Here is a 15,250-nt window from a genome sequence, read left to right as displayed (position 1 = left end):
AGCCGAGAGGCAGGGAGCAGAACCTGTTCAGAGCTCCCTCCGCGGGAACTCAGTTAAATTCTGAAATTGCCATACTGTATCTTTAAAATGTAACAACACTCTGGTACTTAAATAGACAGGTCAGGGGTGCCCTGGGACACCTGACCCCAGTGGCTCACCACCGGCAGGTGGGGTGGGGACAGTCTAAGCACCACCAGCAGGGGCCCCCTCTTCAAGCCACAACTATGCTCCTGGTCTGGGGTAGCAGGCAGGGCTGAGTGTCCTCAAAAGCCAGGGCCCCGGACGGAAGCTGGAGTGCACAGAGCGCAGCAGGCCACGCACCTGAGACACGGGAACTCCACGTTGTCGCTCTCTGGCTGCCCCTCTTCTCTCACCAGCACCCGCTCCAGGAACCAGCCGCTGCCTCCGCCTTTGCCGTCATGTCTGATCCTCACCCGCCTCACCTTCCGCATGGTGACCGCCTCGATGGTGAACTCGTCGGCCTTCGGAGGGGAAGACGGCAAGGCCGGTAGGATGGGGCTCCCTTGGGACCCAAACACCAAGCAGAGACACAGGCCCAGAAATCAGAAAAGCCGGGGCTGATGGGTGGGGCTGCTGGTCTGTCACAGGTGGGTTGAGGGGTACTTGGAAAGAACAGGTCTAACCCCTCCTCCAGCTGCTCCCAGTGGGAAGTCATTCCATGTCAAGTTCCCAACAAGGGAGGGCTGTATTTTCTGATTAAACTGTGGCCATTCCCTATGATCTCCTAAAAGGCAGATTCCCCAGGAGGAGGGATAGGATAAGCTGTTTGTTACCAGTCAGTAACCATGTATCATGACTTAATTCCTTGGCCAATCAACTCAGGCTCCTGCTACGAAAGGTTACCAGCCCGCTTCTAAGGCATGGCTGGGAATGACTGGGGAGGGCAGGAGAACTAGTGGTCTTGCTAATTGCACAGTTTTGCCTGCCAATGGGGCAGCAGAAGTGCAGCAGGGGCTGGAGAGTTGCCAAACCTACACGAGCACACCTGGGAGCCTCCCGGAACAGGAAGAGGAGGGTGCGATTGATTGATGGATAAAGGATTCGAAAGAGGTAGAATCGTGGGAAAGGGTGGGTGTGGATGGGAGTGAGAGCGGAAATGTACAAATCTATGTGAAGTCACCCCCTCCGGCCCTCCCCAAATGAGCCTGGGTCCACCCACAACACTCAGATTATTTTGATCACCATAGTTTTCTTGTGTCTGTGACCCCAAGGTCAGCTGGAGTGGCCTCTGAGAGAGACCTCCACTCGATCTCCAGGGTTTGCCCTGCCCTCGCTGAGGATGGGGCAGCAGAGGTGGGAAGAGAGCCCAGGATTGTGCTAGGTCAGTCTGCAAATTGGCTTCACCTGGTAAGCACCATGAGCCTCGCTTGACTGCAATAATGACCCTACTGAACAGCTGCTCTGTGATGCAGGCCAGGCAGTAGGTACAGCTGTGCTCCTAATTCTCATATCAGCTGGCACAGGCGGGCATCGCTTCCCTGTTTCACATGTGGGGAAACTGAGGCTGGGGGAATGGAGCGACTGGCCCCATGCGGGGTTTGCCCCCAGATTTCCCTATTGCCCCACACAACCTACCCAGGAAACCCATTTGACAGGTGGGGAAGGGACCATGACCCCTCCAGGGTCGGTTCTCCAAGTCCCTGCTGGATCACCCCAGGAGCCCAGAGGGTGTCATGTATGCTAGTTTGCTGATGGCCGGGGCACCCGTATCAGCTTCAGCAGAACAGGGAGGACAGGGGAAGGGGACCTCAGACCAGGGCCGGGTAGATGGGGACGGAGTGGGCTGTACTCACATTGCCCTTCTCAAACAGGTCATTGTCATTCCTGCTGTTGTACAGAAGCCGCTCGCCTGTGTCCCCCACGTCACCGTAAAGGCACAGGTAGACATTGGCATCAGTTCCCGCGCCTTCGAGTTCTCCAGTGCACACGGTCACACGGTACCGGGCCACTGTCAGGGAGAGAAAGGGACACACTGATGGCCCCCTGCTCCCAGCACTGGCCCTGCTGCTCCTGCCTCTAAGTGCCCCTCCCCTGCACCCGGTCAGCTGGGACTGCAAACCCCATGCCGCCCAGTCAAAGGGCAGCTCACCTGCAGGTTCCTCTTCCCAAACAAAGCAGAGGTTCCCAGGCCTGCTCAAGGATCAGAATTCCATGGGAAAGTCTTGTAGGAGACTCTGGGGGGGGCTTGGCAGTGTTTGGGGACCACAGGTCTGATTCAAACATTTTGACCCTTGGTTCTATCTAACCCAGCAGACTCTTCTGCCTTAGGTTGTTCTCCAATTCTTATGTGTCCTGTCTTCTCACGGAAGAGCCAGACTGAGCTTTGCTTCAGAACGGAAAGGCACAAAATGCAGTCACTGTGGGAGGGGCAGCAGCTTCTCTCCCTGTTGAAAATGTGCCCTGGAGGAGACGGGCCGGCATCCCTGCATATCACAGCTTCCCTTCCTCACTTCAAATATGCTAGAAAGTGAAATTCATTCATTCATTCACTCACTCATTCATTCATTTGCCCTGTATCTATTGGCTGAAGCCCAGTAGGCACTAAGCACCATTATAGAACCTAGGTTCAGCAGTGAGCAAGACAGACAGACTTCTGCTCCCATGGAGCCTCCATCCAACTTGAGAGTGGACGGGTGGAGAGGAAAGATGGACAGTGACATCACACCAAATTATGAACAGGAAAATTCCTGAGTTACATCTGCAACAAAGATTACATGGGAGAGGGGTGCCCCAGAGTGGGATAGAAGTGGAGGGATTATGGCGGGGGAGTGAAGAGGATTTGGAGAGGCAGAAAAGCTTGCAGCAAGAAGTTGACATCTGGTAAGATGCCAAGGAGAAGAAGCCAGCCGCAGGAAGCTCGGAGAGAAGAGTGTGCAAGTAAGTGCGAAGCACTGCCATGGGGAGGAGGGGGCAAGTGTTCCAGGAGCAGAGAGAAGGTCAGTAGGGCCTGGGTGAGGGGGGTTCAATGAAGTCCGAAGTGGACCAAGGCCAGCATGGGACAGAATTGGTATGACAGGTCAAGGTGAGAAGTGTGACTTCCTTTGGTTGTTTTTTTTTTAATACAATGGGAAGTCATTCAAGGGCTTTAAGCAAAAAAGTAACCTGATCTGAATTATATTTTAAAGAGCACTCTGGCTGCCATGCGGAGAACTGATTGTATGGGAAGAAGGAGTGACTCAGAGAGGCCTCTTAGGATAATAATTAGAGTTGCCTAGAAAAGACAGGAGGGTATCTAGGATTGGGGGTGCTGTGGAGATGGAGAGAAGCCAGTAGATTAGAGATATACTTTTAATGTAGAATCAACAGTACTTGGTGATGGATTGGATAAGTAATTGAGGCAAAGAAGAATCATGGATGACTCCTAGATTTTGGCTTGGGTAACCAGGTAGATAGTATTTCTAGTAAGAAGTAGGCATGCCTGAGGGAAGCATAGGTTTGGAGACAGAAATCAATGGTTCTGTTTGTTCATTATAAATGTGTGCTACTAGATGTTCTTAAAAGAGGCCAAGAAGGCACTTGAATATGTGTCTGGAGAGTCAGGATTACTGACATGATATTGGTCATTGGCACACAGATTCCCTTGAAAGCTATGAGTCCAGATGAGATCTCCCATAGAGAAGATTATGGAGGGACACCAACATTAGAGACCAAGCCCAGGAGAAGCTAGCAACTCAGATGAGAAGCAGCCAGTGAAGCACGGGGGAAGAGTACTGCTGGACATGTCTCTAAATCAAGAGAAGGGAGGAATGGTCGTCTGTAGCAATTGCCACAGAGGACAAAGAGTGACTTTTGGTTTAGCTACATGGAAAGCACTGGTGTCAAGGACAAGAGCAGCCATAGTGAAATTGTGGGGGAAGGGAAGAAGCCCTATAACAAGAGTCTAAGTACAGAATAGGAGGTGGGAAATTAGATATAGCACCTGGATGCCTGGATGTAAACCTTCTCTTTAGTCTGTTGTGAAGAGGAATACAAAGAGAAATAATAAGCTAGAGTGGGGTATGAGTTTAGAAAAGTTTTATTTTAAAATGTTTAAGATGTGAGGTACTAGATTATTATCTATAGGATCATGTAGAGGATGATGATCCTGTAGAGAAAAAGAAAATGATAACAAGGAGAGAAGAACTAGTGAAGTTCTTTAGAGAGAAAGAAGAAAAAGGACCAGAGTATAGATAGAGGACTAGCTTTGTTAGGGTTCAAGAAACTACAACAATAGGGACTGGGGGAGGGCAGTGATAAATTGTAGGACAGCTTTGAATACAAACTGAGATATACTGAGTCATGAATTTTTTTTTTTGATTTTTAAATTTTTTATTTTTTATAAACATATATTTTTATCCCCAGGGGTACAGGTCTGTGAATCGCCAGGTTTACACACTTCACAGCCTGAGTCATGAATTTTTTTTAAAAGATTTTATTTATTTATTTGACAGAGGTGATGAGCAGGCAGAGAAGCAGGTAGAGAGAGAGAGAGGGAGAGGGAAGCAGGCTCCCCGCTGAGCAGAAAGCCCAATGCAGAGCTCGATCCCAGGACCCTGAGATCATGACCTGAGCTGAAGGCAGAGGCTTTAACCCACTGAGCCACCCAGGTGCCCCTGAGTCATGAATTTTAAATGAGACCAGTCTGCAAGGCTGCATGTTTTGCTACAGTGAGTCTACAAGGCTACAATAACTGAAAAGGTCATTTGTTGGCTTTACCTAGGATAGGGTTTATCCAGGTAAGCATGATAGAGAGATATAAGGACAGAAAAGGTAAGGGAAGGTTTAGAGGTAGGTTATAATGGTGGCCCATGCAATCCAAGCCATGTATACAAGAAAACTGAATATAAGGGAAGGTGATAATAAAATCAGTGATATTATAGGTCTTGACAAAGTTAAAAAAATGTTAGAGTGGGAAAGGCAAACCTATGGAGATGTAAAAAAATCAATGGTTGCCAGGGTGTGGGTAGGAGGGAAAGGAAGAGATAAATAGGGAGAGCACAGAGGATTTTTTTAGGGCAGTGAAATTACTCTGTATAACACCATAATGATGGATACAAGTCATTATAAATTTGTCCAAACCCACAGAATGTACAACACGAAGAGTGTTCCACAAGTAAACCATGAACTCAGGATGCTAAGAATGTATCAATGTAGGCTCATTAATTATAACAAATGTATCACTCGGGGGGGGGATGATGATAAAGGAGAGGGTATGCATGTGTGAGGGAAGGGAGTATATGATAAATATCTACACCTTCCTCCCAATTTTGCTGTGAACTTGAAATTGCTCTAAAAAATAAAGCCTATTTTTAAATATGAAGGAGCTAGTAAGATATTCCCAGAAAAGCAATAAGTATAAAACTCCATTGGTGGCTTTATAATATATATATATATGTAATTTGTATGACAGTATAGCACAAAGGAGGGGGAAGAGAACAAACCTATACTGCAGGAAAGTTTTTGTGTATTATTGAAATTAAGTTGCAATTAATCTGAACTAGATTATTGTAAGTTAAGATTGTAATTCTCTGGGTTACCATAAAAAAATAACAAAAAATATATATTAAAAGAAACAAGGGAACTAAAATGGTATTCTAGAAAATATTTCTTTAACACACAAAAAAGTGGTAATATAAAATGAAAGGAACAAAAAAAGACACGAGACATAAAAAACAAATAGCAAAATGGCATTCAAAATCCTGCCACATCAGTAATTACATTAAATGTAAATGGAATAAATATTTCAATCAAAAGGCAGAGTGTGGTTGTCATCCTGCAGAGACGGGATGGGTCCTTTCACTGCCTATTTGCTCAGATATCAAGGATGATGATGACACACATGTACCAAGAGTGAACATAAGAAGAATTATGCACCTAATAAGGAGTTCTTGGGAGAGTATGGTGGATTTCCAAGAAGGTCCAAAATTGGCTTGAGAAGCAGGGAGATTTTATGGTGATTAGGAGATAAGAGTTCCCTTGTGGGGGGATTGAGGGGGTCAGTTCTTGCATGGCTTGACCTTTCCACCAGTGCTAAGGGAGGCAATATCCAGTCTTCTTATCAAACTGCCCAGATGTCAGGCAGAAGGGGGTGGGGTAATGTAGCCTGAAAAATGTCAGCAGTCACACACCAAAAAAAGTCATACTATTGCACAGAGATTGGCGAAATTGATAATTGATTTATGTGCTATATACAGAAATACACTGTAGATTAAAAGACACAAATAGGTTGAAAGTAAAAAAAATGACCACCAGAACTGGCTATACCTGAATAGACTTAAAACAATTGTAAAGATCAAATTGGTAATTTTAAAGAACTACTCAGAAAGAAAAGCTCAGGCCTAAATGTCTTTATTATCAAATTCTACCAAGCATTCAAAGAAGAATTAATGCCAGTTCTTCTCAAATTCTTCCAAGGAAATTTGGAGGGGAGGATATGTCCAACTCATTTTAGGAGGTCAGCGTTACTCTGATGCCAAACCAGAAACAGATATCACAAGAAAAAAAATTACAGACCTATCTCTTTTCTGAATATGGATGCAAAAATCCCCAACAAAATACCAGTGAACCAAATCCAGCAACATAAAGAATTATATACCTTGACAAAGTAGAATTTATCCCAAGGATACAAGTTTTAAAAATCAATGTAATGTATCACATCAGTAGAATAAAAAAAGTATAACATGATAATTTCAATAGAACTCAGAAGAAACATGACAAATCTATCACTCTTTTATGATAAGAAAACCATCAACAAACTAGGAATAAAATGGAACTTCATCAACCCATAAAGTTATCTATGAAACACCCCCATCGAACATGTAATTAATGATGAGAGACTGCATGCTTTCTTTAAGGTCAGAAACAAGACAAGGGTATCTGCTCTCATCATTTGTTTTCAACACAGTGCTGGAGGTTTTAGCTAATGCAGTTGGCATCCAGACTGGAAACAAAGAAGTAAAACTATCTCTGGGCACAGATGACATGATCCTCTACACAGAAAATCATAAGGATTCCACTCAAAATTATTTGAACTAATAAATGAGTTCAGCAAAGTTGTAGAGTATATCAATATGCCTGAATCAATTGTATATGTATTCTTTTGCAATAAACAATCTGAAAAGGAAATCAATAAAACATTTCCATTCAAAAGAGCATAAAAAGAAGAAAATATGAAGACATTTAACAAAACGAGGGAGAAACCTATGCTCTGAAAACTACAAAATACTGTTGAAAAAAATTAAAGATTACTTAAATAACTAAAAAAGCATCCCACGTTGACTGCTTGGAAGACTTACTGTTACTAAAAGGCAAACACTAAGTGTTTTCAGCCTTCAGCCTCTGCGTAAATGAAGCTGATGCTTTTGTGTTTAGCTTCCAGTAATAGAACTGGTGGCAGTAAGAGGGAAGAAGAGCCTCAACTGGCCTGAGTACGGAAATGGAGAGGCACAGAAGGAAAAGAGGAACATGAGCCTCACTCATTCTTAATCCTGACGCAGGACAGTTCTGCTCTTTCAGCTGTAACTATCAGGCAATACCCAGAAGCAAACTGATGAGGGGAGACAGCAATCCTTCTGCCTGGAAATTCCAGTCCTGTTTGATCAGGAGCACTAAGGTCCATTGGGCTGGAAGTTCTCAGGGCTCCTGATCTTCTCCAGGGGCCCCTCCCAGCCCACCAACCATTGGGGTCCCAAGCTCGTTCTCAGCAGGAAGTCCACAGACAATTAAAAAATAACTGTGTTGTTAGCCACCAGCAGTGAAAGACTTCAAACAAATGGGTAACTACCAGAGCCTCTTGTACTTTAATTTAAAAATGACAACTCAGCCTGATTAACAAGAAGCTCCTCTTTTCAGCAGTTGAGTCCAGTGATTCCTTGGCCACTCATCAGCAGTGTGTAATCACTTCAGCTGCAAATGCAGGGGAGCGTGCAGGGCGCATGGCTCCTACCATCTCACCGAACTCCTGATCATAAGCGGTGCGTGTCTAATCTGTGTCCCCAGGCGGTGTTAGTCAGTGAGGTCATTCCTCAAAGCCTCTTGCTGTCAGACATGGCATTAATTGCTTCTTTGACTGGCTCTTGCTTTAGAAGTAAACCCGGAGTAACAGACTTATTTATCTTTGTCTATCTATTTATTTATCCTTATCTATTTACTTATCTTTATCTATTTATTTGAGAACATGCATGCATGTGCTGGGGTTGGCATGTGTGTGTGGAAGAGCTAGAAGACGAGAGGGGGATGGAAAGGGACGAGCAGACTCTGTGTTGAGCACAAAGCCCAACATGGGGCTCGATCCCAGGACCCCAAGATCATCACTTGAGCAGAAACCAAGAGTTGGACGCTTAACCAACTGAGCCACCCAGGTGCCCCAAGAATGGTTTTAAATTGGTATTATTATATGTGAGTTCAAGGCTTTCCACTCAAGGGACTGCCAGGAAACCCTGCATGTTATTCACAATACCCTGGTGCCAGCTGGGGAAGTGAGACTTGCCATCAACTCTTTACCGTTACAAAGAAGCATCCAGAACACCAAAGGAGATCCAAGTTCCTTTAGAGGTGAGTGAGGATAAGGGGGTGTTCCAAGCACAACAGAAATTTATGTAGGCCAGATAAAGCATCGGGGAGATGGAATCCAAGTCGACATGGGCTTGAGAGTACTGCCAAGGACCCCCCCCCCAAGAAGACGTCGAACTTCATTTAAAGCCAGAACAGACAGCCCTTCAATCTAATCCTGTTCACCAGAGACTTTTTTTTCCATTAAAATGGTTCTTTGATAGTATTACAGAGGACAAAAACCAAGAGCTATCACAGCCCCACATCTTGCACACTGTTTAAAATGTGACATGCATGTTTACCCATGTAGCTTACAGACACACTCTTTCTCCCCACCCTTCCTACCACCGTCTCTCCTTGTCTGTCAGATCCCTACTCAGAGAAGACCTAGCTTAAATGGCACCTCACCTGAAGGTTCTCCCAAAGTGTGGGCAGAAAGCTCATCTGGCCACAGAGTCTCGACACCATTCTTTCACTGAGTCCGACCGGAGCCACCTTCAAAATAGCTCTTGAATTTACCCTCTTTCTAGTGTAGTTAATTCTTGCTCACTTTGAGTACCTCTTCTCCCCCCTTGATGACTTCTTTTTTTTTTTTTTAAGATTCCATCCATTTATTTGATAGACAGAGATCCCAAGTAGGCAGAGAGAGAGGGGAGGAAGCAGGTTCCCTGCTGAGCAGAGAGCCTGATGTGGAGCTCGATCCCAGGACCCTGAGACCATGACCTGAGCCGAAGGCAGAGGCTCCAACCCACTGAGCCACCCAAGCGCCCCCCACCCCCATTGATGACTTCTTATAGGTTTGCCTCTAAGATCCATCCTCCACACACCCATGAGTCAGGCCAGGAGAAATGTTGGGGAGAAGGAGCTAGAAGGAGTTGCAGGATGGAGCGGAATGTCACCAAGGTCATGAGAGGGCTGGGGGGCAGAAGCCTGAGCCAGGGGTGGGGTGCATCACTCATTCATGGGATGATCCGAGGAAGGTACTGGGACCAGGATGTGGATGAGGGGATTTTCCATTCAATCACTGGAAGGAGTAGGACAGAGGCTCTGAAGTCTTGATGTGCAAAAAAATTACTTGGTATGCTTGATAAAAATGCAGATTATCAGGGATAGCTCTCAAAGAATCTAATCAACGTCTCTGGGATGCAGCCAAATTATGTCCCCCACGCCCCCATCCATATGTTCAAGTCCTAACCCAGGGTGCCTGGGGGACTCAGTTAGTTAAGCATCAGCCTTTGGCTCAGGTCATGATCCCAGGGTCCTGGGAACAAGCCCTGCATCAGGTTCTTTGCTCAGCAGGGAGCTTGCTTCCCCCTCTCCCTCAGCCTGCTGCTCCACCTACTTGTGCTCTCTCTCAGTCAAATAAATAAATAAATCTTTTTTTTTTTTTTTAAAGTCCTAACCCCCAGTATCTCAGAATATGACAATATGGAGGTAGGGTTTTTAAGGAGATGATTAAGCTAAAATGAGATCCTATGGGTGCATCCTCATCCAATATGACATAAGAAGGGATTAGGACACAGAAAACAGGACACTTGGAGGGAAGACTGTGTGAGGACACAGCAAGAAGGCTGCCACCTACAAGCCAAGGAAAGAGGCCGCATAAGAACCCAAGCCTGATGACACATTGATCTTGGACTTCCAGCCTCTAGAACTGTGAGAAAATGAATTTCTGTTGTTTAAGCCTCCAGTCTGTGGTATTTTGTTATGGGAGCCCGAGCAGATTAAGAGACTGCCCTAGAACAATGGCAGGAGTTGGGGGTCTGGAGAATGACTGAGAGAAACATTATACCACCTTCAGTGGAAGGAAAAGTAACCAGAGGACACCAGAGATGGGATTGATCTGGAGCAGAGGCAACATCATGAGATGGCATGGGCCCGTGTCTGAGAGTGCAGAGGGAGTCTGGCAAAACCCCCCTCACCAGCCCCACAGTCTGTGAGGTGGGAAAACAGGTTTGGAGGTAAAGAACATCTTGGGCATTCTAAGTAAAAATGGTAGATTTCTTTCTGGAAAAACCTCACTAAAATGACAATACACAGGTATTTTCAGGACTTAACCAAAAAAAAAAAAAATAGGGACAAGTACAGATAATAGCAACAAGACTTGGGGAGTTTGACATCCCCTGGGAAAGTGATTAATGCCTTAGCACAGTGATTCCTCACCAGCAGCACCACTTAGAAATGCATGAGACAAATTCCTGAGTCTCACCCTGGACTTCCTGAGTCAGAAACCCTGGGCTTGAGGCCGTGTACTCCGTTGCCACAAGCTCTCTGGGTGATAATGCTCAGGGAAGTTTGAGGATCCCTGACTCACCAGACCAGAGAGAACCGATCGGAGTTATCACTTGTGAAATTTGAAAGCAAAGGCTGAGGAATGAAAGCACCAGGTAACTTCAGAAACAGGACATGAGGAGCTGAAGTCAAGAGAACTGGTTAGAAAGATCAAGGAAGCAGTTGGGTCCCAAGACCCCCTCCCCATTAGTTCACATCTGCAGGCTCTGTTCTGGCACACGAAGGGATAGATCTGACGAGAACAGGCGTGTTTCTGCCTCAGTGGGCTACATTGCTAAATCAAGTCTCAGTCTGGGGCAGAATCCTCTTACCTACCATGTTCCCAGGGAGATGGCTACCTTGCTGCCACAGAAAATAGTACACAATGTGAAAAGAGTATAGTCGCTGTGCACACAGGAGGCGGAAGACCTTGCTCTAGGTCTGACTCTGTCTCCAACTGTATAATCAGGACAAGAACTCCTCGTTTTCCCGAGTTGCATTAGGCTATTTTATTTATCTATCTATCTATCTATTTATTTATTTATTTAAAGGTTTTATTTCTTTATTTGACAGAGAGAGACACAGAGAGAGGGAACACAAGTAGGGGGAGTGGGAGAGGGAGAGGAAGAAGCAGAAGCAGACTTCCTACCAAGCAGGGACCCGATGTGGAGCTCAATCCCAGGACCCTGGGATCATGGCCTGAGCTGAGGCAGATGCTCAACAACTGAGCCACCCAGGCGCCTCTGCATTATGCTATTTTAAAGGCCTTCGAATGCAAATATGCTATGGTCACATTTTTAATTACAAACGAAGAAGCATCAAGCAGATAACAGAAAGTGCTCATCACCAGCATTGCCTAATTAGATGACTAGATGGTGCGATCTCTTAACAGATATTTGCCATGTGGAGTTTCTATGTTTTTGAGTATTTACTGCTATTTAAATCATTTCAACAAATACACACAGAGCTTCTACTGGATGTACAAATGTCTGAGGAGTGACGCTTTCCAAATATTAAGAAGAGCTACTAGAATGATGAATGACATTGTTTTCTATATATTCTTAACTCTTGGTAATTTTGCGGTATTACTATATGATTTAAAAATTAGGACTGCCACAGTGATAGCAAATGGGTTGATTATCTTAAGTGCCAGTTCTGATCAATTGCTAATGTCTGCTTAGATCAACTGCAAATGTCTGCTTAGATCAATTGCTAATGTCTGCTTAGAGTGCCCTGTAGGGAGCTTTGAAACTCATTTCAGACTCAGTGAGAGAGAAGTCTGTGATTGCTCAGTAATGTCTGCCAGAGCAAAGGACAGGGCATGTGCTGTGCCTCACTCTCTTCTGCCGCTATAATCTAGAGGCAAAATGATCTCCCTTTACCCCTGAGAATGTGCAAACTGGACCCTAGATTAAAAGCTTAGTTCCTCTCCTATGAGCCTTAAATAGACACAGAGGACTCATCCGGGGCCGCCAATCATGGCTTCTGGATACAGTCTTCCTTTTGGGGAGACTCTTGTGCATAATTTGAAGAGAATATTTCTTTACTGTTAGGAAGGCTGTGGAGAAGCACTGCTTGGAGAGGATCCTTCTCATCCCCTCACCCACCTGAAGAGCCATAAATGTTGCCTTCCTTCCCCACACCCACCACCACAGAGCTCTGGCATCCTGCCTTAGAGATTCCCACAAGCCAGTCAGAAGGCTGGGAATTTTCTAACTCCATGCTGGCATGTGGAGGGGGTGTGATGAGCGACAGCAGATGAGACCATCCACTCATGGGCTGGACCCCCACGCACACGCCAACTAGGAGTTCCACCGCCTCGCCAGGGATGGAGAACTGCTCAGTACTTACTGCCCATTATCCTCCGCACGGTCGGGCCCTCGGCGGTCATTTCTCTCACGATCTCATTGTCATCCTCATTGGCATCCAGCCAGCGATTACAGTTGAAGTTATACTTGTCCTTGGTCAGAGTGTTCACCAGGGTCATCTGGAATGAAGTACTGGGGTGAGCAAGAGGGTGGACCAGAGATCTATCACACCTTGGGGTCACCATTCTGCTATCTCATCCAAGGGAGGCCAAGGCCATCCCATTGAGATGTCTCTTGTGGAAGGTGGTCCAGATTTCACATCTATCCCTCTCGCTCCCTGGAGACCCATGCTTGCCTAGCAGCCAGGCAACTGGGGGAGAAAGTAAGTCTCCTGAACACCTGAGCATTTTCTCAGTCAAATTTGGAGGCCCTCTCCCCATCAGGAAGTCCCCATGTCTTAGGTCCAAATTTGGGTCTCACCGTGAGACCCATGCTTACCCACCCCCACTCCCAATGGACACAAAGGCAAACTTAGGTGACATGGTCATTAGAAAGGGACCATACAGGTTCCTCTCCCATGCACCTCCCAAACCTCAGGATGGCACACCTCACCCTTTCTAAATGCCATCCAGAACCAGGGCTCCTTCTGTCATGCCATGCCCGAATCTTGTAAAACCTGCCAAGATCTGGGAGCTCAATCTACAGGGAGAAATGACAAGGTTTGGGTGAACATAGTCAAGTGAATTGTGTTTATCTCACAGCTGACCCCTTCCCAGGAGGGCACCCGCTCTGGGCCAAGTCTTCAGCAGTGAGGATGGCTTTGCTCCAGGCCGCTCTCGTAGACTGTATTCTCTCATGCCCTGGCAACCAAGGGCACATGAGGGCGAGAGAGCTGTGTAGCGCCCAGGTTCGGTCTGGCCTGGCGAAACTGAACAAAAATAACTGACCCACAGTAGGATCCAGAATAAAGAAAATCTTCCAAGCAATAAACTCCAAGTAACAAAACCCATTCGGCAACCCTGCAAATTAGCACAGGTCCACAGCCCCAGGACTCCACTGGGCACTAAAACAGACAAAAAGATCAATACAGCAGTCGTGCCCTTTCCCTAGGGGCCTGCAGTCTAGCCGGGAAGACAAATACATGAAGAGCAATGAAGTGAGTGTGTAGCAGAAGCAGCAGTGGGGTGCTCTGGGAAGACAGCTGAAAATTACAAATCATTCTCACCTAAAGGTCAGAGCACACTTCTGTTGGCAAAACAAGCCTTGCTCTAGTTATATACACATCAGAAATTTAAAGCTAAATTTCTTTTAAAATATTCTACTATTTATACTTTCCTCTCAATTTGCTACTCACTCTCTAATTCAGTTCAGATCAGGCAGTTTGACACTAATGTGCTCAGGGTCTCTGTTCTACAATGATTCCCCAGGTTTCTAGGCTCCTGAAGAAAATTCTATACCTGCTTCTTTCTCCCAGGCTTGGTTCTGAAGTGTTTGATTCAGAAGAAGGGCCAGACCAAAAGCGGATGCCTTTCAATCAATAGATCACTCTGGTACCCTTGCAGGGGCCTGAATTTTGTGTAGCACCCGCTTGTCTTAAAACGTGATTCAAAATCTGGCTTAGAAAACCATCCTCATCACAAATACCTCTTACATCCCTTCCTCCTTCCTCCTCCCTCCCGCCCCCATTACACTTCCTTCCTACCCTAAATTTCTCGATTATGCCCGGTTTGAACCACTTGTTGTTGGGATTCAGGAGAATCTCGTCCGTCCGCCCCTTTTGCCCATAAATCTGGATGAAGATGGGAGAATTGGTACCAGCTTTCTTCAAATCGGTTGTCCAGACCCACAGGGACCAAGGGAATTCTGCAAAGACACGGCAAGTTGTCCCATAAAGACTTCAAGAGTACAGAGTTTTTATGTTACCAGTGGGGGAAGAGAAGCAAATCAAAGGTGTTTAGGACTGAAGCGCAGACCATGCACAGGTGTGGCACACTCTCAGTAACCCATTCTAACAGGTGCCAATATTAGGGAGCCCAGGATTCTTTGCTGCTTGAAAAAGGGTATCTCAATGATCCTTTTAATGGCAAAAGCCTATAGTATGTTTTAAATAGGAAAAAGAGTTGACTCCCTGCACCCTGTGTATATTCAGAGTGCGCTATGTTGAACCATTCCGTTCACCTTCTAGCCCATCACAGCAGGTTATTCAGTTTGGGGTCATGGGGGTGCTGGCCATGGTGCTGACTGTGTAACTCTTGTGTGGCCTGTACCTTGGAGAGATGGGCTTCCTGCGGGGCCCATTCCCTTCCTCTTTAGAAGAGAACTGAGAAGCAGAAGTGCACTCCTTCACAGCAGAGCTCTTGCCCAGGGGGCTGACATCCTGGCCTCTGCTGGCCCTGTCTGGGAGGACACCAGCCTCTGGGTCCTCACCACCTACTTTTCAGCCTCTTCTTCCTGAGAGACACCATCTCGTAGAGCTGCCTCTCGATCAGCCCATCCACCTTCTTCTCATCCAACCAGTTGCGGCAAAGGAAGGTCTGCTGGATGCCGGTGAAGGGGCACAGAATCACCACCTGCAAGGGGGTGTGGTGCAGATCATGAGTCTCCTGCAGCAGGTGCCCTGG

At 46.2% G+C, this 15,250-nt stretch overlaps 1 protein-coding gene across 2 annotated transcripts in view; it reads right to left on the bottom strand.

The window, feature by feature from the left end:
- LOXHD1 (lipoxygenase homology PLAT domains 1) overlaps positions 1-15,250 on the bottom strand; it is a 149,544-nt gene that overhangs the window by 78,301 nt on the left and 55,993 nt on the right. For both annotated transcript variants that reach the window (XM_059139705.1, XM_059139706.1), the window contains exons 9-14: positions 15,064-15,199; positions 14,332-14,492; positions 13,242-13,328; positions 12,673-12,808; positions 1,815-1,969; positions 322-482 (exon numbers count right to left, since the gene is read on the bottom strand). In XM_059139705.1, coding sequence (XP_058995688.1) covers positions 322-482; positions 1,815-1,969; positions 12,673-12,808; positions 13,242-13,328; positions 14,332-14,492; positions 15,064-15,199 — 836 coding nt within the window. The remainder of the gene's footprint in view (positions 1-321; positions 483-1,814; positions 1,970-12,672; positions 12,809-13,241; positions 13,329-14,331; positions 14,493-15,063; positions 15,200-15,250) is intronic.

The sequence above is a fragment of the Mustela lutreola genome, chromosome 11 (assembly GCF_030435805.1).
Source record: "Mustela lutreola isolate mMusLut2 chromosome 11, mMusLut2.pri, whole genome shotgun sequence".
Taxonomy (NCBI): Eukaryota; Metazoa; Chordata; class Mammalia; order Carnivora; family Mustelidae; genus Mustela; species Mustela lutreola.
Note: the sequence above shows the minus strand (reverse complement) of the source record. Positions and strands in the feature narration are given on the sequence as shown.